The 21,632-nt window shown below is 48.8% G+C and overlaps 1 protein-coding gene across 2 annotated transcripts in view; it reads right to left on the reverse strand.

The window, feature by feature from the left end:
* Window positions 1-21,632, reverse strand: part of Colq (collagen like tail subunit of asymmetric acetylcholinesterase) — a 51,457-nt gene that overhangs the window by 12,725 nt on the left and 17,100 nt on the right. The window contains exons 2-11 of one of the 2 annotated variants that reach the window (XM_055612211.1): window positions 13,782-13,894; window positions 13,078-13,176; window positions 11,734-11,778; window positions 11,380-11,406; window positions 9,799-9,870; window positions 8,198-8,260; window positions 7,767-7,793; window positions 7,098-7,142; window positions 6,885-6,920; window positions 2,964-3,044 (exon numbers count right to left, since the gene is read on the reverse strand). In XM_055612211.1, coding sequence (XP_055468186.1) covers window positions 2,964-3,044; window positions 6,885-6,920; window positions 7,098-7,142; window positions 7,767-7,793; window positions 8,198-8,260; window positions 9,799-9,870; window positions 11,380-11,406; window positions 11,734-11,778; window positions 13,078-13,176; window positions 13,782-13,894 — 608 coding nt within the window. The remainder of the gene's footprint in view (window positions 1-2,963; window positions 3,045-6,884; window positions 6,921-7,097; window positions 7,143-7,766; window positions 7,794-8,197; window positions 8,261-9,798; window positions 9,871-11,379; window positions 11,407-11,733; window positions 11,779-13,077; window positions 13,177-13,781; window positions 13,895-21,632) is intronic. The other variant, XM_055612212.1, reaches the window with a different exon arrangement.

Below are 21,632 nucleotides of genomic sequence, written 5' to 3' on the forward strand. Positions count from 1 at the left end.
TATCTATCTATCTATCTATCTATCTATCTATCTATCTATCTATCTATCTATCTCCTTTCCTTTTCTTCTCTTTTCTTTTTTTGAGACATGGTTTCTCTGTATAGCCAAGGCTATATACCTGGACTCACTTGGAAGACCAGGCTGGCCTCTAACTCAGAGATTTGCCTGCCTCTGCCTCCCGAAGTACTGGGATTACAGGAGTGCACCACCACACCCTGCTGAAGTCCTGATTTCTTAAAGAAAGTCTCACCTGTAGTTACTCCATTTCCAATCACAACACTGACTCAGTGAGGTGCTGTCCTGCATAGTCATAGGAGCCTTCTCCAGAATACCACAGGTGTTCCTATACTTGTCCCATGGGACCCGTGAGGTTAGTTTGTTTCCAATTCTGCCCTCATAGAGGAGGCCGTTAATCTTCAGTCCAGGGTGAAGCATTCCACATGGTAACCAAGATGGGGCCCAGAATGGCAAAGGAAGTCACACGAGCTTAATATAGCCAGTAAGGCTTGTTTTTCTAACAGCCAGGCCAGCTGGCTCTGAGCACAGGAAATGCATGGCTCGAAGGAGCTGGAAGCACTCCTTGACTCTGACACAAGCAGTGAAGGAATTTTCTACTTCATTGATCATTGTGTGGAAGGTGCCATGTCTTTATAGTAGGTTTCACTGAGCTGAATTATCCAGGAAAAGCATTACTTATTCCTTATCTGCTGTAAAGTTACAAGATTTCTCTTGAGGAACCCATCTGAATCCTTACCTAAGGACTGTTTTTTCTTTCTTTCTTTTTGTGGTGCTGGGACTTGTACCCAGGGCCTTTTGTGCACTGGGTACACACTCTACCACTTATCTATAACCCCAGCCCCTGGAGGGTTTTATCATCAAGTCAACAGCTGCTTTCCTGGACCTGCCTGGAGACAAGTCTGGAAGCAGGACCATGACAGAGCCATAGCAAATTCTAACCCTGGCCTGGAAGTTGGCTCAGCTGAACAGTCTTGGCAAGCAACTCCACCTCACTGGCCCTTAGTTTCCTTGAGAATAATGGAAGAGATATGAAGGGAGAGAAATTTGACTAAATGATCTCTAAAATCCTGTCTTTGAAAGTATACTCTGGAATTCCTAGATTTCTGTTTCCTAGTTTTGAATTAACATATAGTTACTTCCAGAAATCATAGTTCTTCTGGATATATAATTCTATATATCTGTGAATTTGAGATATGAAGGAAGTGCTAGGTCAGACTTCTAACAACAGTCCAAGTGTCTGTGGAGTGGAAAGGCACCATGGAGGGCATACAGGTCAGTTCCAGCATCTTGTAAAAAAGGGGGGGACTTCCTCCCTGATTCTTCTGAGACTGCCAAGTGATTTTGGTGTAGCTTTTACTGTCACGCCAACATTACAACTGTCATCAACACACAGCCTACTTGCCTCTGGCTTTTCCAAGAAAGATGAATGAGAAAAGATCTAGAGGACAGAAGCCAACAGCCTATTCTTAAACATTCTAGAATGAAGTCATGGTAGGGGAGAATTTTTCCCTTCTTTTTTTCTTTCTTTTTTAGACTTAAGGAAACTATCTTCTGTGGCATGCTTCCAAAGCCATGTGACCAGTGCCACCCTTGAAGCTGTCAAAATGAGACTTTTTGTGACCTTGAAAACAAACAAAAGGAATCTTGACATATCTGATTTAAATAATTGTACAAAAATCAAGGCTTTGTCTTCCGTTGAAAAACAAAACCAAGCCATGTTCCTGTACGGTCTGAATTATCCCTGGTGGAGCCATGTCACTTCCGCATTGACTTAGGAAAGATCATAATTAGCTTCATAGTATTACTGTGATGCAGACTCCTGGCTTCACAGTAGAACCCACAGGTGGCTCCAACAACATATCCTGAAGTCTATTCCAGGCCAGCTACACCACTGTCTTTAAGACAAGGCCCAGGCACAGGGACAACCAGAAGCAAACTCAGAAGTGCAGCCACTGTAGCTGGGGGGTTTGGGGGGAATCTGTGTTCAGTAAACTCCTAGGTGACGCTGATTCAACTGAAGTCTGAGGAGCCTCACTCTGATCTTGGGAGGGAACTAGCACAATGGAAAAGCTCTGTTCCCACAGGTGTGTTCCTCTTAGCATTCCCTATGATCCGGGTGGGCCTCCAAGCAATCTATTGCTTCCTTCTTTATTAAAAATAGGATGCAGCTATTTTAAGAAGATGCTTTAAAATTCATTAATTTCTACAATAACAAGAAGCTGTACACACTGTGATTTTGAGTTATAAGTGAAGGACAAAATAACTACATATTGGACATAGAGAAAGCAACAACAACATAATAAAGAAAGAAAGGAACTTTAAAATGAAAGAAAGAATTATGGAAGGCTGTAATACTGAGATCAAACCATAACCAACAACAGGATGGAGATAAAAAGCCAAGGAGCCAGACAGATTTCAAATAGTCTCATGACAAAGAACAGAAACTATCTGAAGTGAAAGATATGAATATTAACATGATTGGTCATTCCACAATGTGGGGTGGGGTTGCTCAAAGCAAACAACTTCCCTAAACTCTTTACAAACCCACTGAGGAGGATCACTTCCAAGTTATGGGCTTGTGTAGTAAAATCTGTCACTGAGGTCCAAGAGATCTGTTAATAGCAAGGGAATGTCTAGCTGTTCTCGAAAACTCCATTTTCTGCATAATGACCCCAGCTTCCTTCCATTCCCAGCTGCTTTGGTTAAGACATATGTGTTCCTACAAACTAGGGCCACTCTTGCTTCTGACCTTGGATGGCACCTGTAACCTTGAACCATGGCAGCTGGGAGAAGCCTGAAGGTCAGTAGTGAGGCTGCTCTGTCCACTAGCCCCGAAGATACTTGAATCCTGGGCTGTGGGATGGTTCTGATTGCGTCCTGCCTGCTTCTCCATACATCTCCAAGCCGGGAGTGACCTCATGGGGAGTAAACCCCGGGGTCCTTACCTGCTTGCCTCGTTTTCCTGGTCTTCCTGTGGGGCCTCGATTTCCTGCTAGCCCAGGTTCTCCTTTTGGACCCATTTCACCCTGGGGAGAAGAAAGAGAAGCAAGAGAAAGAGTGGCCACATCTGTTCTGGTCTCTCTAATTGCTGGCCGCCAGGGCCTCCTCTTCATCATTCCAAGTCTTTTCCACAGAAACGGTCCTGGGAGCATGAGAGACTGCTGAGCTCATAGCCGAGGAAGAAGAAGGAAACAAGGCAACCCGAGTGTGTGGCCTCGTGCTGTAGAGCAGCGGGCGCTCCAGCAGTCAAGCAGGGGAACCAACCCCGTCCACGGCGGTCAGCAGAGGATTCTGCACTTCAGCCGCACGTGTGCCTGTCACTACGGACTAGGAAAAGGCTTTCTTGGATAGTTGAAAATTTTCATTATGGTTTGTTGTGTTTTGTTTTTAGCACAAACTCACACCTGTGAGGTTTTTGGTTTGCTTTGGTTTTTATTTTTTATATTTGGGAGCATTCTTGTTCACTGTCATGTTTGGTATGTTTCTGATCCTTATTTAGGATTATGTAGCTTTCCACTATTTTTATTTTTTGAGATAGGTTCTCACTATGTAGCCCTGGTTGGCCTGGAATTTGATATGTAGGCCAGGCTAGTCCAGCTAGGCATCTGCTTACCTCTGCCTCCTGCATGCTGGGATTAGAATGTATCCCGCTATGTGGAGCAGCTCTCCACACTTCAATAAATATTATTTTGAGTCCCAACTCACTTCTACCTAGTTAGAAAACTCTTTTTGAGATATGGTCTTTGGTAGCCCAGGCTGGCCTCTACCTCCCTATGGAGCCAAAGATAACCTTGAACTTTTAATCCTCCTGCCTCTACCTCCCTTCTGGAGTTGCAGAAATGTACCACTATGCCCAGCTCAGATGAAAACGCTTTTTGTGAACAGAGATGTTTCAGGTATGTGTTCAAATAGTTATCATTGAAATATCATTAAAATGTGTAAAGCCATGTAAATTACATTGCTAATTGAAAATAGCTCTTTTAAAGTTCAAGGCCAACCTTTTGCAAAAATTTATTACTCAGACTGTCAAAATGGCTTTGTCAGTGAAGGTGCTCAAGCTAAACCAGAAGATCTAGAAAGAGAAACAGCTTCCACCAGGTGAGCTCTGGCCTCTAGACTTGCACTCTGGAGTGTGTAACACACACACACACACACACACACACACACACACACTCACCCCTAAATGTTTTTTCTCCACCTCAGTTTTTCCTTAGTTTTGTCTGTCTAGGATTCCTGTCTTGTTTACTGAGGATTATGGACGAATGTAGTACATTGTTCCTACTTTAATCAATTGCCCTGCAATCCCAAATTGCACCCCAACATGGTCGGCGCATAACTGCTACCAGCGGAGTTTCCACTTACCAGCAGCCAGTGCCCGTGAAGGGCCACCTGAGTCACTCAGAGAGAGCAATAGGCACCCAGGCTGCTATTCATGTGGGGCTCTGTGACACAGGGACATTCCAGAGGGTACCGGCAGATGCTGAGGACCACACCCAAGCTGACCTTCCAGCTTAGCCACAGGATGACTCTGTCCCTCCCCAATGCAGGCAGCAGGCAAGAGCTCCCACGGGCTCTCCAGAGGACCAAGCTCAGTTCCCAGCACCTATACCAGGCAGCTCACACTGCCTGTAACTCCAGGCGGTTGTGAATTGTCACAAACTTCCACCGCCAGGTGGATCCAAGACCTCCAGCCTCCACAGACAGCCACACTGACGTGCCCATACCTACACACAGACACACAGACATACAATTAAAAATAAATCTCTCTGGCTGGAGAGATGGCTCAGCAGTTAGGAGCACTGGTTGCTCTTCCAGAGGTCCCAAGTTCAAGTCCCAGCAACCACGTGGTGGCTCACAACCATCTGTAGTGGAATTTGATGCCCTCTTCTGGCGTGAATGAGAACGGAGTGCTCGTATACATATGATAAGAAAATCTTTTCAAAAAAATCAATCTTTAAGAAAAAAATTTCCTTAAGTCCATGTCATCTTTCTAACATCTTTTCCTTCAGGATTCTCAGTAGTGAGAATATGAGGGGTCAATGGTGCCATTTAGCCATGGACATGTTTTTACAATCCCCCTGGACTGTTTGTTTAAAGGAGCCCAGGGAGGCCATGTCTTGTTTGGCTAGGAGAAGACATCAGCACACAGAGTATGAATTTTAAAAAAGAGGTCGTTGGAAGGAAGTTTGGCCCTTCTCTCTACCGGCTGGAAGCAGGCAGTGATTTCTTGATCTAATTTCTCTCCTAAGACCTAATTATGATTATCATATCAGGCCTGTCTTAAAACAGCCCGCCATGAAAGGGGGAAGACAGCTCTCTCGATGCCACGTCTAGTAAACGGTGCAGAAGCCAGAGAAGCTGTCCCGTTTAATTTTACAGTGACTTATGAGTCTTTGAGGTTCTCTGTTGCAGGGAATGAAAATCTAGACAAAATATTTTAAGGTATTTTCTTCTCTGAAGTTTGCCTTAATTTGTTGATGTGATCAGTCTAATTCTAAAATGTAGCAACCCACCGAGGGTAGCAGGAGTTGAGGTTCTGACAGGTTAAGGGTAAGCTACGTGACTTGCAGAATGACTGAAAGCATCGTGCTTATGTGGTGGTTTTGAATGAGAATGAACCGCATAGGCTCATGTATCTGATTGCTTGGTCCCCAGCTGGTGGGGCTGTCTGGGAAGGATTAGGAGGTGTGGTCTCGGAGGAGGTGTGCCATTAGGGAGGGCACCGTGTCCAGTGCGCTCTTTCACTCTCTACCTCCCATTGGTGGACCTAGATGGAAGCTCTCAGCTCTTCCTGACGCTCTGCCTTCCCTCCCCTGTCATAGATGCTAAGCTTCTGAAACACTTTCTTTTATAACTTGCCTTCATCACAGTGTCTTATCACAGCAATAGAAAAGCAACCACATCCGCTTAGGGACTGTCCTACAGTCAGTGCATTACATTGTGAGGACCCAGCATTTCATGCTTAGGGACTGTCCTACATGGTCATTTACGAATTTCCTTTTTTCGAGACAAGGTTTCTCTGTGTAGCCTTGGCTGTCCTAGACTTGCTTTGTAGACCAGGCTGGCCTTGAACTCACAGAAATCCACCTCCCTGGGTGCTGGGATTACAAGAGTATGACACTTGGGCCTGGCTGCATTTTTTTTTTTTTTTTATGTTCTGATATCTTCCCTCATCTAACACCCAACTTTGTTCCAGGTCCTAAATCTAAGTCAAAGTTTCCCCAAATCTGTCATTCTATTGCCACCTACACAATTTTTGTTATATCAGTACAGCACCCATGGTTATTTACTCAAAAGCTTTTCTTTAATATCTAAAACTGTCTCCTTTTAAACTGCCTCCTTTTAGGCCTATCTCAAGAGACATACTAAATAGCTCACTATTTCAATAAAACAGTTTTCATCTATTTAAAAAAGCCCCATGTCCCTCCAACAGTGTCTGCCACCCTTGAAGTCCATATTGAGTGTTTAGGGAGTAGTGAAACTAAATCAAACATACCCCTCCCTACTTTGTTCCAGGGCCTGGGGAAGAAGGGGCCTTGACCATTGTGACTCAGCTAGGAGAAATATCCAGCTTTTTAACCTTGCCACAGAGCTCCATGAGGTAGGAGATGCAGAGAGGGGCCTTTCACCCTGGTGTGTGTGTGTGTTGGGGGGAGATATTGGAAAAAGCCTTTCCCTCTAACTGGATGTTGACCTCAGACCTTCCTGCTACTCTCTCCCCAGTATATAAGACAACTTGTTCCTCACCTCTAACTGGACCTTTCCACGGTTAAATCGATTTCTCCTCCTGAAGGACAAAGAGGAGGGGCTCCATTTGCTTTGTTTGGGATTGCCTGAGGTTATTCTCCCTACTTCTACATACTTACTTTCTGCCCCAGCATTCCAGGAAATCCAGGGAAACCCTGTGAAAAGAATACCAAATAGTATGATTGTCTTGAAATACCACTTGGAAGAGCTGAGGGTGGATTTGGTCAGCCATTTTCAAGATGGCTGCACATCAAGTCTACAGGCTGGGGTGGGGGAGGGGAAGGAGCTGCCACTTCTATTGCAGCATTCCCCTTGCACATATTTGCCGTTACCTTTTCTCCTTTGGGACCCAAGTCACCCTTTTCACCTCTGGATCCCTAGGAGGAAACCAGAAGACAGAGTCAATGCTCTACCACTGCCCTTGTGTTGGGGGTTGCTATTGGAGCATTTCAAATGGAAAAAGTCCTTAGGCCAACTTCCTCACTTTTGCAACGCTCTGGGCTCAGCTAACGGGCAGCGTGTAAAGCAAAGAAATGCTCTCTGTTTAGACCCTTGAAACCTCGTAATGTTAGTCAATAAAAGGAAATTCAATAGGAAGTTCAGGGCTTCAGAGCCTCTCCTCACGCAGGACCTGTATTGCAGGTGCTGGCTGGTATTTGTTTTGACAGGTGAGAACGCTTGGCTAGAAAGAGGACAAATCCTCTTCTTCAGCACCCCTGTGCTGGCTGACCAAACCCCTCCCCTCCCTGCCAGCTAGCTTTTGCTCTCCTTCTTGGGTGGAGCATGGGCCTCACTAGAGTCCCTCCTTACCAGAACTGTCCTACCTCAGGAGGCTCCTCACTTCTCCCTCAGCCCCCACCCCATGAAGGACAGAGGAATAGCTAGGAATGATAGCCTCAGCTGATGACTGAAGAGAGGGCTGAGTCTGTCTTCCACCCACCACCAACTCCAGAGCTGTGTCCAGAGCAGGATCTGGGATGCCACAAGAGACGAGCACTGACCTTTTCCCCTCTGGATCCAGGGAAGCCCTAAAAGAAAGCAGGCAGATGTTTATAATTGGGCCCTAAGACAGCTAGGGGTGCGGTAAGAATGGGGACCCCCTGAATGCGGTGCTGAGGCTCAGCACTGCAGTGCATTGTGAGTTCTATGGGAACATGAAGATGTCTGAGAGCTTGTGTTTAAACCAGGTCTAAAAAGCAACATGGCCTTCCTCAGCCCCCAAATGCCTAATCGAGAGGTATAACCTTGATAGCCAAAGAGAACAGGAACAAAATTCCCATGTCCCCACAGCCCAGGGCGTGGTGTTTCCCCCAAGGGCTGGCTCACCAGCAGGCCCAGTGCCCCAGCGCTGCCCTCCCCATCTGTGTAGACAGCTCAGCTCCTTAGTGTTAGCGAGGAGGACTGGAAACGTCCGTCTGGACCACAAACTGACCTTAGAGCCCATCGGTCCTCTTGACCCTGGCAAGCCCATCATACCCAGGTCACCCTTTTCTCCCTGTGGCAATTAGAAGATGGAAAAGAAGACCCTTATCGACATTTCTTGGTGGAATAGAAACGGGAGTTGTGAGCAAAACTAGGGTGAAACCAGGGTATTGGGACTGGATTGCAGACTTGAGGTTCCATAGGCCCCTCTTCCCAGAGCCCTACTGTCCACCTTTCCCTGTGGTCACTGAGCTCCAACAGAACAAGAATGCCCAAGGTGGAACAGATCGCCAAACTAAATACTCACTAAGTTGCTGTAAACGGTGATGTTTGCTCTTTTCCTGGAAAGGGTTGTGAGAGGCCAGGGGAGACAGCGTGAGGGCCTCAGAAGACTATAACACCTATAGATTCTTTGCCTGCTTTGTTCTTGCACAGGGAGGGCCTCAGACATCTCATTACACTCTCACCCTCAATCTGAAGCCAAGTAGAGGGAAGGTCAGCCTCTGGGCATAGACACCAGAGGAAGGTGGTTAACGCTAGGGTGGACTCCATTGTTCCTCAGAATAAGTGTAAGTGTTCTCTGTATTACACAACTGCATGCCACCTCTAATTAGCAAAATATAAAGTAAACTATATGTTGGTTGGGGGCATCAATTTGTGGGGCTTTGTTGTTGGTGTTTGTGGCAGAATCTCACTGTAGCTCAGGCTCACCTGGAACTTCCTTTGTAGCCCAGGCTGGCCTCTAACTCAGTGATCCTATCTCAGCCTTGCAAGTACTAGTTTTGTAAGTATGAGCCACCACGCCTGGCCATGCAGTGAACTGAAAATAGCCTGCCTGTATTTATGTGCCCCATGCACATGCCCAGTAAGCACAGGGGCCAGAGGAGGGCATTGTGTGCCCTGGAACTGGGGTTACAGGTGGTTTTAAGCCACAATGAGGGTGTTGGGAACTGAACACAAGTCCTCTGCAAGAGCAACAAGTGCTCTCAACTGTGGGCCATCTCTCCAGCCCGGGATACAGTGGGTTAGGAGAAATCTTGGGACTTTTGTGTTACCAACACAGCCAGTAAGGCGGAGCAGAGAGGATATTCGCTTGCCTTGCCCTGGCTTCTGCTGGCCAAATTCCCAAGTCATTACTGTGCTACCCTGTGGTGGGCAGCAAGAACACAAACCAAAGAAAGATGGGCTGTGTTTGCTTTGCACACTCTCTCTGAGGAGGAGGTGATCCCTGCTCAGTGTAGCATCTGCCAATACGCCTCCACTTTCCACCTGCCAGATCAGCATGACTGGGGAGGACTCCCCAGACCCGAGGTCCCTTTGGGTCATCTCAGAGAAGCCAAAGTTGAGCACACTGAGTCTCAGGACGAAGGGGAAGCAGGGGCTCCAGGAAAAGAAAGGGACAGCTCCCACTTCTCCACAGGAGCAGAGCCACAGTGCTGACCAGGGTCCACAGGCCACATGAAGGAGAAGCACATGGGGTCTGGGAGCCACCTTCCAGCTATTTCCCTCCTAAGCAAGTGACGCGCCTGACTGCTGGCCCAGGACCCGGGGTGGTCATACTCCCCCTCATTTTCTGATACTACATGAGCCCCAGACACATTCAGTACTTACCCTGGGACCTTCAGGGCCTGGCCAGCCAACGGGCCCGGGCATGCCAGGAACACCTGGGGGTCCAGGTCTGCCCTTCAAAGACCAAGAACAAAAGTCAAGACACCTCGCTATGCTTTGCTCCAGCCAAGAATTTCTGGGGTTGTGATAAAAGTATGAAGCCACCAAACATAGGTCCCTGTGCCTTCATTCTTACCCTACAAAGAATGAGGGCTTTAAAAACCATGTCAAACAAATATAAGTAAGACTTTTTTTACTAACTATATTACCAAACAAGGTTTTATTTTACTTTAAAAAAAAATAGAGGACAGTGGACAGAGGGATTCTAAACTTCTTGGTTTTTCAATTTTCAGTACCTCTATTCAGTGTACCCACCAGCCCTTGCTTCCTGTGCATTCTCCACAAGGTTGTTCTGGCTATGAGCTGGGACTGTGTAGGGAGCAGCAGCAGATGCTATTGGAACTCCCTCACGGGCATTTTGCCTGCTTGCTGCACCATCCCTCAGGGGCTACACTGTCGGCTTCTATAAAAGCCTGTAATCGTGAAGTTCACTGTGGGGCACAAAAGCCTCCCAGTCACTTATGAACCTCCCAGCCAACATCCTCCATCTCTTGCCATCAAGAAGTCAAGGAAGAACAGGTTATCCTCACACCTAAGTTCATGCTGCTAGAGTTGGACTTGCCCTTATGCACACTTCTCTTCTCTTTACAGCTTCCTCCTGACAGTGTTCCTTCATAATTCATCCACTCTACATATCTCTGCTCCTGAGAACCCCATCTCAACTAAGGGTTATAGACGAGGGGATGTGTCGTGAGCTCCACACTCAGTGGCTCACCTCACAGTTAGCACGGGACTCAAACGGCCCAGCCGAGAGCTCAGAGGTGCCAGATGCTGGCTGCTGGCGTGTACACTCCACGTCTGCCTTCCATGCTCATGGCAGACATTACTAATCAACAGAGACCCTGATGCTTCTCAGTGTGGGGCCACAACGGGATTCTGTCCAGGCCAGCATTCAACACAGTCACTGAGTTGTGGCTGGCCTCCTTATTTGTACTTTGCTAAAGTCTGTGTATGGTTTCTGTTAATAATACAGCCCCTGGCATCTTTTAGGCTGGGTTTGTTCTTCCTTCATCACACTCAAAACCTAGAACTTCAGTACCAGCACCCACTGACTACAGCAATATTGCCTGCTGGGTTGTTTTTTTTTTTTTTTTTTCTCTCTCTGACATTAATGATGGCATACGGCTGGTTCACTAAGAGCCACTGTAATTTCCAAAGCAAAGGCATTTGTTCCTGTCTGTGCAAGAACTTTATTCCAGTTTAATCAAGTAGGTGATGAAGGTCATGTTGTGTCACTGGTTGGGGGGCTTGGAGAGTTCCCTGCTGGGTGTCAGGATGAGGCTGGAGAAGTGTGGTCAGGCCCAGCAGCCTCTGGAAGATGTTGGCCAGACACCTAGCAGCCGCAGGCTACAGCTCTTAACCAAAGGCAAGCATGCTGATGTCATCAGCGGGGTGCTAGTGGCCACCGAACACACTCACACGTGCGTGCAGCACACGTGCCTGACAGAACAGCATGGGTCATACCTTCCTTCCTGGGCGGCCAAGATCCCCCTGCGCATAGAGAAGACAGATAGACAAAGGTTGTTTGAAAGAGAAGTTCTCGAATCAGAAAACTTGGTAGGGCTGAGGACTGGGCATGGCTGTGGCTTGGTCAGTCAGCTGGTCAGCTGACCAGTTACAGCATCCTTGCCTTGCCAGTGGTCCAAAGCAGGACACACCAATAGCACCCCCTGCTACAGCTGCAGCCATTCATGGGGGAGCCCTCCTCATCTGCTAAGACAGAATGAGCACATGTTTTGCCATATTCTCAGTGGCACTCCCAGAAAGCAAGCTGTCACTACCAAGGCCCGGTGGTACTGAGAAAGCAGTGGCTCATACCTTTTCTCCCTTTGGTCCTGTCTTGCCAGGAAGTCCAGGTGGACCCTACACAATGGAGATAAGAGGTGAAGAAAGCATATACCCAACCAAGGGGAGACTGCGGGGGAGGGCCTGTGGTGGAGGCCTGCAGCACTGGCTCTTTGCAGAGCAGGTGGACTCTCGGTGTGGGGGCTCCAGGGACCCTCCCTCTGGGACCTCTCAGCCCTGCAGCCCCTTCTCCCCACTGTTCCTCTTCCTCCCGCACTTTTTTGTTTCTCCGCAGTTTCAGGCATGGCAGTTGCCACTCTCTGCTCCTTCCCAGAAGCCTTCCGTGTTTGACAAGTGAAGAAACCCCAGTGCTGAGCCCAAGCAATCTTGGAGCTCATTATGTAGTGAGTTACAGTCCAGTCTCAAACTCGTAGTAATCCTCCTTTCTCAGCATCCTCTGAGTGCTGGAATTTGAGCACCTGTCGGTGAATATCTGTCACCGTGCTTGGCTGAGAAAAGCATCTCTAGGGAGGCGGCATGAAAACCAACCTCTGAGCCATTAGGAGGAGCTAGAAAGAACTTCATCAGAGGGGCCCTAGAGTGCACCAGCCAAGCCTGAGGCAAGTTTGGTGTGTGTGAGGAAGAGAGGCAGACATTGTAGCTAAAATGAAGGCAGAGGGTATGCGAGCTGACGGAGCAGTCCAAGCCAGAGTCCGCTCATGGGACTTTGTCTTCCAAGTCAGAGAGTTTGGCCTTTTTAACACTAGGAAACCACAAGAGGCTCACATAGCTGAGTGGTGATGGCTGTGCCTTCTGCCTAGGCCTCAGGGCCTATGTGTTCCTTGTCTCCTCTTTCTCCTCCACACGGAGAACCCAGAGTCTCCGAGCAGTTGGAAAAGCCCTCATGGCAGCACCCAAGCCTGGCATGGGGGTCTCTGGAAACCCCCATGAAAGAACTAGGAAGTTCTTTCCAATGGCTTGCTCCTTCCTCACTCTTTTCTTTTACCTTGGGTGGGGGCTGCTTGTGTTCCAGAGCCCAGGACAGCGGGTAACTGGTCTCTCTGACCGCCACTTTCCTGAACTGAGCACAAGCCCTTCTAGGTCACAGGTGGGGTGAATGGTCACGTTTGTAGTTGGTGACAGTGACAACAGCCATTACCATAAGCACCCTGTGGGACCCTCAAATCTATCATGGCAGGGGCTGCATGGTTCAGGCAAGATTCAGCCAGAGTCTCCTGGGGCTCTGCAGCTGGAGAGAAGCTACAGGAGGAAAACCAGACACACAGCACACCTCAGGGCCAGGCACTGTGAGGCTCTGCCCATTGTGCATCTTTGTCTACAGGAAGGCACAGGAGGAGCCTGGAAGGGTGCACCTACCTGGGGCCCGGGGGGCCCAGGAGAGCCGAGGGAGCCTTGAATGCAAGGGGATGGCGAGGCCTCTAGTTCCAGAAGATTCTTCATGTCTGGGGAGAGAAGCTTCAGAGAAAAGCAGCAATGGGTTAGAGGCCTCTCTCTGGATTCGGCTAGGCTCTATCTCTACGCAATGGGACCCTTTGGGCTCTTTTATTGTTATAGTTGTTGTTTTTTTGTTTTTTTTTTTTAAACAGACAATAAGTTATTAGAGACTGTAGTCACCCTAACGTCTCATATCTAACCGACTTTTGAAACCTGTCATCTAACCTCTCTCTACCCTGCTTCTTCGTTTCTGTCCTCCACATTCCATTTTTGTCTTCCCTTCTTCCATCCTTGTCCCCACCCCAGGGATTTCAAGAATACTTAATTTAAGAAAGGAAATGGGGATTTCTGTATCTGATCAGCTGGTGGGAGCTCGGAAACTACGAATGCACCTTAGTCTTTTCCTAAAGATAAAGTGTTTTGCTACATCCAGACAAGAAAAAACTTCCACCTCCACCGACTGAAGAAGGCAGGGGAACATAACTGTGGCGAAATTGGCAGAATTGGCACAATGCCCAATCTAGGCCTCTCTCCAATGACATTCTGAGGTGGCCATGCTGAACCGGGTACGGGGCTGACGTGGAGGAGTCTGGAGATTTTTATTCACCCAAGTCCAGGGTACTCACCGGGCTCCGGCTGCCCCTGGAGAATGGCGGCGGAAACAGCGGGGGTGGCGGGGGCATCAGAAGGCAGCATGCTTTGTGGCCGCCCCGCTTCTTCTGATCCAGGCCAGGGAGGGCTGTTCAGAGAAAACTGCTACTCCTTAGCACGGGGCTAGGGTGATGGCCGGCGTCGTGCCCACCACGCCCAAGGAACACTCACATGGTCACCTGAGATCTGAGCAGGCCCCGCCTGTTGCTTCAGGGCAACAGAGACACACACAGACCCTCTCTTGCCTCTGCTGAGTGGAGATGGCACAGACACTGAGGTGTGCATCCTTTTCTCCTTCAGAGACTACCTCTGTAGGCCTGGCAAGGAATGCAAAGTTTAGACAGACCCACCATGGCCCCACGGCTAGGCAGAAGGTGGTGATGGTGAAGCAGGGGGAAGCTATTTACACAGAGAGGTGACCAGGGCCGGAAGTAGCGTTGACGCCAAGGTACTCAGAGCCAAGGTTTGAAACAGACTCTATCCTTTCACGCTTGCATGCTCCATCTCACTAGAGAGTTCCACTTAAATGTCCCAGTGTGCAGGTGTGAGGCCGTGAACGGCCACTGGGCTTCTCTTTGCACGGAGTCTTTTCTAAGTTTGGCTTTAGTCTGCAGTCCGGGTGAAAGCAGGCACAGAGACTCAGATCCCACATTACAGCACAGGGTGAGCAGACTCCAGACAACAGTGCCTAGAGCTGGTAAAACCTGCCGGCAGCAGAGGCCATCAAACGCCAGCGTCTGTGTGCTCACACACCACTGGGTCTCGTGCCAGGGATGCATCGGGAGGATGTCTGTATTTTATGCAAATTGAACCTCGAAATGTGAATTCCTACGTTTGTCTTCTCTTACTCAACACAGCGCTGGAGGGAGTGGGACAGGCTGCCGTTTACAGTCCTCACAGAGTTCTGCTGTGTGGCTAGGACCATACTACTTATCCATGCGCACTGGGCTCACGTCAAGGCTCACACACCAGAGCGGCTACAACGAAAAGGACAGGTGACAAACGTGGCAAGGCGGTAGGACAGCCAAAACTGTCATCATATACTCGCAGGTGGGAACGGAGGCCGCTACCTTCCTTCAAAAATTGCTTTGTGTTTTCTTTCCTTCTTCTCCCCCCCCCCCCCCCCGACAAGAGAGGGATTCTCTGTGTAGCCTTGGCTCCTTGGCCTCGAACTCACAGAGACCTGCCTCCCTGAGCGCTGGGATTAAAGGCATGTGCCACCATGCCTGGCTGCTTGGTGTTTTCCTTTAAAGCTAAACATAGACACACACTACAGCTCAGCAATTCCGCTTCTAGGAATTTACCAGTAGAAAGGGCAGGTGCACGAGAATGTTTGTAGCGGCGACAGCCATTAAAGCCAGATTTTTTGGTTCCTAGTTTGGGCCTCAGATTTCTGGTACCTCTACCTTCCTCTCTTCCTGGAATCTCTGACCTCACAGAGCAAGCTTTGGTGGCCTCCCTGTGCCTCTCAGCCCCGAGCTCCATGTTGAATGTCATCACCAGGAAGCTTTCCTTCACCTCCAGGCCAAGCTTTGGGGACCTTGCTATGCTTTTCTCTCTGTTTGTCCCTGTGTTCGTGCTTCTCCATGGGCTCAAACTGTTTCCTTCTTCCTGTGCTTCCTTGGAGTTGGGGGAAGGGACCAGATTTCCTCCCCAGGGTCTAACAGTATGTGTTAGACACTAGACCTCTAGAAATGGTTTTTGAATTAACAATTTAGTGACAAATGCTGACTATAATCAAGGCACCGTTTGTGTGGTTCATATATATGAGCATGCCAAGTCTTTGTGGGAACCTGGGCCAAGCACCACGACCACTACCATCATTGGGCCACTAAGATGGCCCAGTGGGTAAAGGCATTTGCTGCCAAGCCTGATGATCTGAGTTCAATCCCTATAACCCCCAGGGTGGAAGGGGAGACCTGACTGCCGACACTACCATTGTCCTTTCCACTTCACTCAGCTAACCAAGCCAGTAAGTTGAACAATTTGCTTAAGGTCACACAGCTACAGTGGAACCTATACTTACACTCAGGCAGGCTGGTTCCAGAGCTTTCTCTTTGAACACTGACTCCTGATGGGTAAAAATGAAACTAGGACCCACGAAGGAGGCAGGGGCCTCCACAGCACTATTTGAGACCATTGTACCAATGCCTTCCAACCAAAGACTATCCAGATCACATCCAAAGAAGAACTAAATTGGGTTTGTTGGCTCATGGCAAGAAGGGAAAACACACACAAGAAGAACCAGGGGCACAAAGAGAAACTTATTGTAGGATTCCAGGTCCTTGCAGATTTGTGGAGGAGACTGTGAGAGGCAAAGTCCAGCTTCGCCTTGGAGCAACCACCCAGAAGAACAGGCTGTTCTATGGTCAGTTGGCTCAAGTCTTCGGCGGAAGAGGAATGGAGCAACCCAAAAGCTGATTGGCTAAGAAGCAGTCACGGTCAAGGATGAGAATAGTCATTTCGTGGCGGGGTAGCCTTGGCTTTTGCCTGTGTTTAGTTCTGACTGGGGGATGTTCTTGCTTTTGTCCTGATCCATCAGGGTCACAGAGCCTGCTGTCTGAGGCTGAAGTCTGCGGACTTATACGCGGTAGGGGATACCCCCCACACTGGGCCGGGCAGCTCCAGCATGGTGGTCACTGTTCTCCCTTCCTTCCCTGTAAGTTTTAATTTATGTGTGTGCATGTTTTGCTTGCATGCATGTTTCTGCATGGTGTGCATGAAGTGTCGGAGACAGCCAGAAGGGGGCACCTCCGGGAGCTGAGGTAACAGCCTCCATGTGAGTGCTGGGATTTGAAGCCTAGTCTTCTGGAAGAGCAGCCAGTGCCATCTCCCTAGGCCCTACCATCCTCTTTCTTGGTGGAAAGTGATTGTTATGTTTTCAAACTTTACTCTATCACCATCTCTTTGCCAGTAATTGAGAAGCCAGGAGTGAACAACTTCAGCTTTTCCACCTTGGGCTAGCGGAGAGGGTGGCAGGTATGCCCAGCCACAGAGCCTGTTTGGGGTCTCTCCAGATTCAGTTGCCCATTGTCTCTCCCGTGCCTCACTAGACGGCAAATATCCAAAGCTACAGCTCTTTAAAGGGCCCCTCCCTGAAAGACCACCTGGGGCCGAGTGGGTCACATGGCTAATCTGCACCATCACCATTGTTTTTCCAGTCCGTATATGGCCTCCAGTGTGGCCTGCCCGGCACCCTGAGAGCTACCCTGAAGAAAGCTGTTGGGTCTCCCAAGGCAATCACTCCTCTCACTTCTTCCTGGAAACTAGAGCAGCCATCATCTTTGGTGAACATAAATTACCAGCTGCTTTTGCTGCCGAAGCGTCTTTTACCCATCCCTCCCTCTCTCCCCCTTGACCTACTTCATCCCAGCAGGTGGAGGCCTTCCTTTTCTGCCTCTCCCCCAACCCCAGGAGCTGTTTGTTTTTAGCATAGTCTGGTTTATTTACAGCTCATGCCAGCACTGAGTATTTCCATCAGGTGGATGAGTTTGGGAGCAGCTTCCCCCTCCCCCCTTCACTCTTTCTGTGGGCTAAGCCAGGGCTTCGCACGTCTATTTTGGTGCTGTGCGTCCTGTGAGTCTCTTCCAGGCCTGTGCTGTCTTGCTGGAAGAGTACCTAAGCTCAGGGTCCAACCTGGAAGAGCCCCAGAAGGCTCCATTATAATGGAGACTGGTGTGTGTGTGCAGTCCGTGGCGCCCGTTGTGGCCAGGTGCACCACGTGCATGGCTCAGCCCCAGGCAGCTGCCCTGGCAATGTCAGCTATCAAGGTGCTCCAGGACCACCCGTCCTCACTTAAACATACCAGTGTCATGTTATCTGTGTTTATTGTGCTGCTAGACCATAGCCATTGCCTAATGAAGGTTTGGGCAAGGGTTTGGGGTTTTCCCCCTCATTGCAAAGGAGCTTTTTCTCTGCCTCGATTTGAGAAACTGAGGTATGCTCTTGGAAAGCGAGCCACACCTGGAAATACGGGACCTTGCAGCTAAGAGTGTGAGTCTGGAATACCTGTGGCCACTCGATACACCACACTCGCTTTCTCAACCCAAGGACTCAGTTTCCTCATCTGTACCACGAAGAGTTTGGCCCATAGCGCCTCCAAAGACAGTTTTAAAGATAAGTATGACACCAGGATCATCAGTGGGTCTGTCTTCATTTCCCTACATGTAAGAGAAGCCTTCCAACAGGTCACAAGACAGCCGTTCCTATGCCAACCTCCTATGCCAAGCAGCACCCCTCCTGGAAAACCAGTGTGGCATTAAAAGCCAGCAAAAGAAGCAGCCATGGAAGATGGCATCCTGCCTTGGCAGATTAAAAAATGCCATATGCTGGTGGTGCTGCACCTGCCTGTGCATAGAATTCAAGTTTCTGTCTCTCTCCCACCTGCTGGACTAGTGCTAGACGGAAACCCCAGAGGAAGTGAGAAGGTGAAAGGCGCATGTTTCAGTGTCACCGGGTGCATCCACACTGGGCTGGAAGGCACAAGAGTGGGAACCACACACCAGCTGACCGCAGTTTCCCCAAAGTTGTCCACAATTCACAGTTCACGAGAAGCCCGCCTTCTAGGACTTTTCCTCAACCCCAGGCACACACCATATAGCCTACAAAAAGCAAGTTCTGATCCTAAAGGGGAAAGCATTTAGAAAGTCTTTGAAAGGCCATGGTGGAAGTTTTCACCCGAGCAGGCGTAGGCACCAAGTGAGGACACAGCTGCAAAGAAAGTGGGTGGCTGCTGTCTTTGAGCCACATCACCTAAGCCAGTTGGCCTGGGATGATGGCGAACATCCCAGCCACTGAATGCCAGGGGGAGTCGTGGACCACAGAGCATGGTTCTACTTCAAAGTCAGGGGACAGCAGCTGCCAGCCACCCTAGAGTCAAGGTCACAAGAGGGACAGCAAACAAATTCACACACATGGGCTTGTATGCAAGGCCCCTCCTGACTCCATCACACCCCTTCACATAGCAATCTTAACACTGGCTAAAGAATTTCAAATTTAAATACTGCTGATGCTCCCAGGACAAGCCTGCTTTCCAAGTCTTCTTTAAAAAAAAAAATAATGCATGCATATTCTCTCCTCTCTCTCTCTCTCACTCGCTCTCTCTCTAACACACACATACACACACACACACACACACACACACACACACACACACACACACTTACCCAAGTAGCCAGCTGAGTGACAGAGAAGCCCTGAAATGGTGAGAAGTAGGTGAGTGAAGCTGAATGATGGGCCCGTCATCGTGTGGCAAAGCCCAAGGCAGACTGGCCTGGGAACACAAGCTGGAGACAGGCTGAGATTTGTCACGCCCCCAAGTGCTGCCGGCGCCTGGCCTGCTTGGCATTTGTGGTGGGAGTTGGCCAATCCCTGCTTTGATATTGCTTCTGTCCCAGATGCCCGGCTTTCAGGGGCCAGTCCTGAGCACCAGGGTGCAGGGATGGGGGGGTAGCCCTGCTCTAGCTGCTCACCGATGCTTCTGTAGAGCAGAGCAGTCTGTCCAAGCAGAAGACATAGTGTCCTCTGCTTGGGAGAGGATGTGAGGTTGGGAGCTCCAGGCAATGATCATCATACACCACAAGAAGGAAACAGAACAGTCTGTCAAGCAGGTGGCTTTTCGTTTGCCTCAAAACTGCCTCATCAGTACTGCTCTGGCATGCTTCAGCGTTGCAGCCCACAGACACTCTGCCCTCCTCCGCTTCAGGGATGACCTGCGTGGCTCAGTGTTTGCTGTATCTGGCAAGGTGCACTCAAGTCACACTCAAAATCACAAAACACAAACTCTACATATATGTATTCTATATATGTGGGTGTGTACGTATGTATCCATGTATGCATGTATGTATGTGTGTAGCTATGTAGTCTTCTACACACACACACACACACACACACACACACACACACACCATATACATGTATATGTATTTCCGAAGACCATGAGGGTTGAACCCAGACCTCATGCATGTTCAGCATTCGGTCTACCATTGAACTACATCCCCAATCTCGAACCTTTTTTTACAGGAACCTTGTCCATAAAATAATAAAGTGGACTGACACTTTCGTGTGTACCGGAGCTCGAACATATATAATAATCTCAGTCACGAAAGATAAAGTTACTGGTGCTTAGTGATCAGCACTCATTTGAGCAGCTTCGTGACAAGCTTTGTAACCAGAGCAGCAAACTTCCTCTACAAAGGGCTGGTAATTAAATGTTCCAGGATTTATGGGTGGCACGGTCTCTGCGGCAAAGAACTTTGCCGTTGTACATAAAAGCAGTCATGGACAATCTCCAAAGATGAACGAGACCAGGTTCTGATAAAACTCTATGGAAATGGGAGGCACGCTGGATTTGGCCCTCAGGCGTAGTCCGCCAACTCCAGCACTCATGCCATCAAAGGAAAGGATGGCGACTGCATCCGTTCGTCGTATGCTCCGTTCGCTAGCAGCATGGAGAGAGGGCCATGGATGTAGCTGTACGTTGACTAGACTTGGTTTCTGAGCTCAGGAACGTGCTGCTTAATACCACAGAAACAGTACTGATCCCAGCATCAAGGGGACATCGCTGAAGTTCGGGGATTGCCACTTACTAGCCTCTGAGCAAGATTCTCCAAGTCTCAGCCTTCTCACCTGTGAAATGGGTGTTGTAGCATAAGCCACTTTGCTACTCAGCTGGGAGGATTAGAGCCAAGGCTTTTGGCATTTCTGGCACACAAGAGAGCTCTTTTTCAACCTATTTTATTGGGTAACTTGGTCAGGGTGAAAGAGAGGAGTCTAAGGAGGGAATTACAGGAGGGATAGATGGAGAGAGAATGAAATGAGCAGTCAGAATAGGCTTCCTGGAAGAGGTGGCATTCGAGATGAGCCTTAAAAGCACAGTTTTCTTGAACAAAGTGGGGAGGAGGAAAAGAGGGAAGGCTTGGGCTCGGCTCCTCTGGGGACTAGGTCTAAGACATCAGAGCAAGGAGCATCAAGAACAGGGAACATTCCGTTCAGAGGCCCAACAGTTGAATAGCATCATCTGCTTCCTCTTCCCCAGCTCCCCTATGTGGTCATGGCGCCCGTGATGTTTTGAAAGAGCAAGGCCCTTTAGGCTCATCTGTTTGAATATTCGGTCCCCAATTGATGGACTGGTTTGGGAAGGACTAGGGTCATTTTTGTTGGAGGGGTTTGTCACTGGGAGTCTGGGGGAGAGGCTTTGAGGTTTCAAAAGACTTTCACGATTCCCAGTGTGTTCTCTTCTGCCTCTCTCTGCTGTTCCTTGCTACCTTTGTTCTACCATCATGGATCTAACCCTCTGTAGCCACAGACAATGAAATGCTTTCTTCTATAAGTTGCCTTGGTCATGGCGTTTCGTCCGTCGCAGTAATAGAAAACTAACTAACACAGTTCCACTGTTGCCCCTCTTCCTCCTCCTCCCCAAGCCTCCTCTTCCTCTTTTTTGGAGAGTTCCCATTCTCTATCCTGTCCTACACTAGGACTCACTGCAGTTTAGGATATCAGTTTAGAGTAGTCCTTTGTCCTGTGCTCCCTGGTGCTGGGGTTACAGGCATGTGACACCACATCTGATCAGAGCTTCATTCTTTTCCCAGCATCATGTCACAAGTCCTTGGATAATTTGCCATTTTCACAGTAAAACCATTATTTTTTCTTTATTTTTTTTAACCATGTAGCATCAAAATTTTATTTAAAAAAGGCTTTATTCATTTTTATTTTATGTACGAGTGTTTTGCCTGCATATAATTATGTGCGCCACGTGTGAGCTTGGTACACTCAGAGGTAAGAAGAGGCCTCAGACCGCCTAGAATTGGAGCCACAGAGGGTTGTGA

This window comes from Psammomys obesus, unplaced genomic scaffold (assembly GCF_907164565.1).
Source record: "Psammomys obesus unplaced genomic scaffold, mPsaObe1.curated_primary_1811, whole genome shotgun sequence".
Lineage (NCBI taxonomy): Eukaryota > Metazoa > Chordata > Mammalia > Rodentia > Muridae > Psammomys > Psammomys obesus.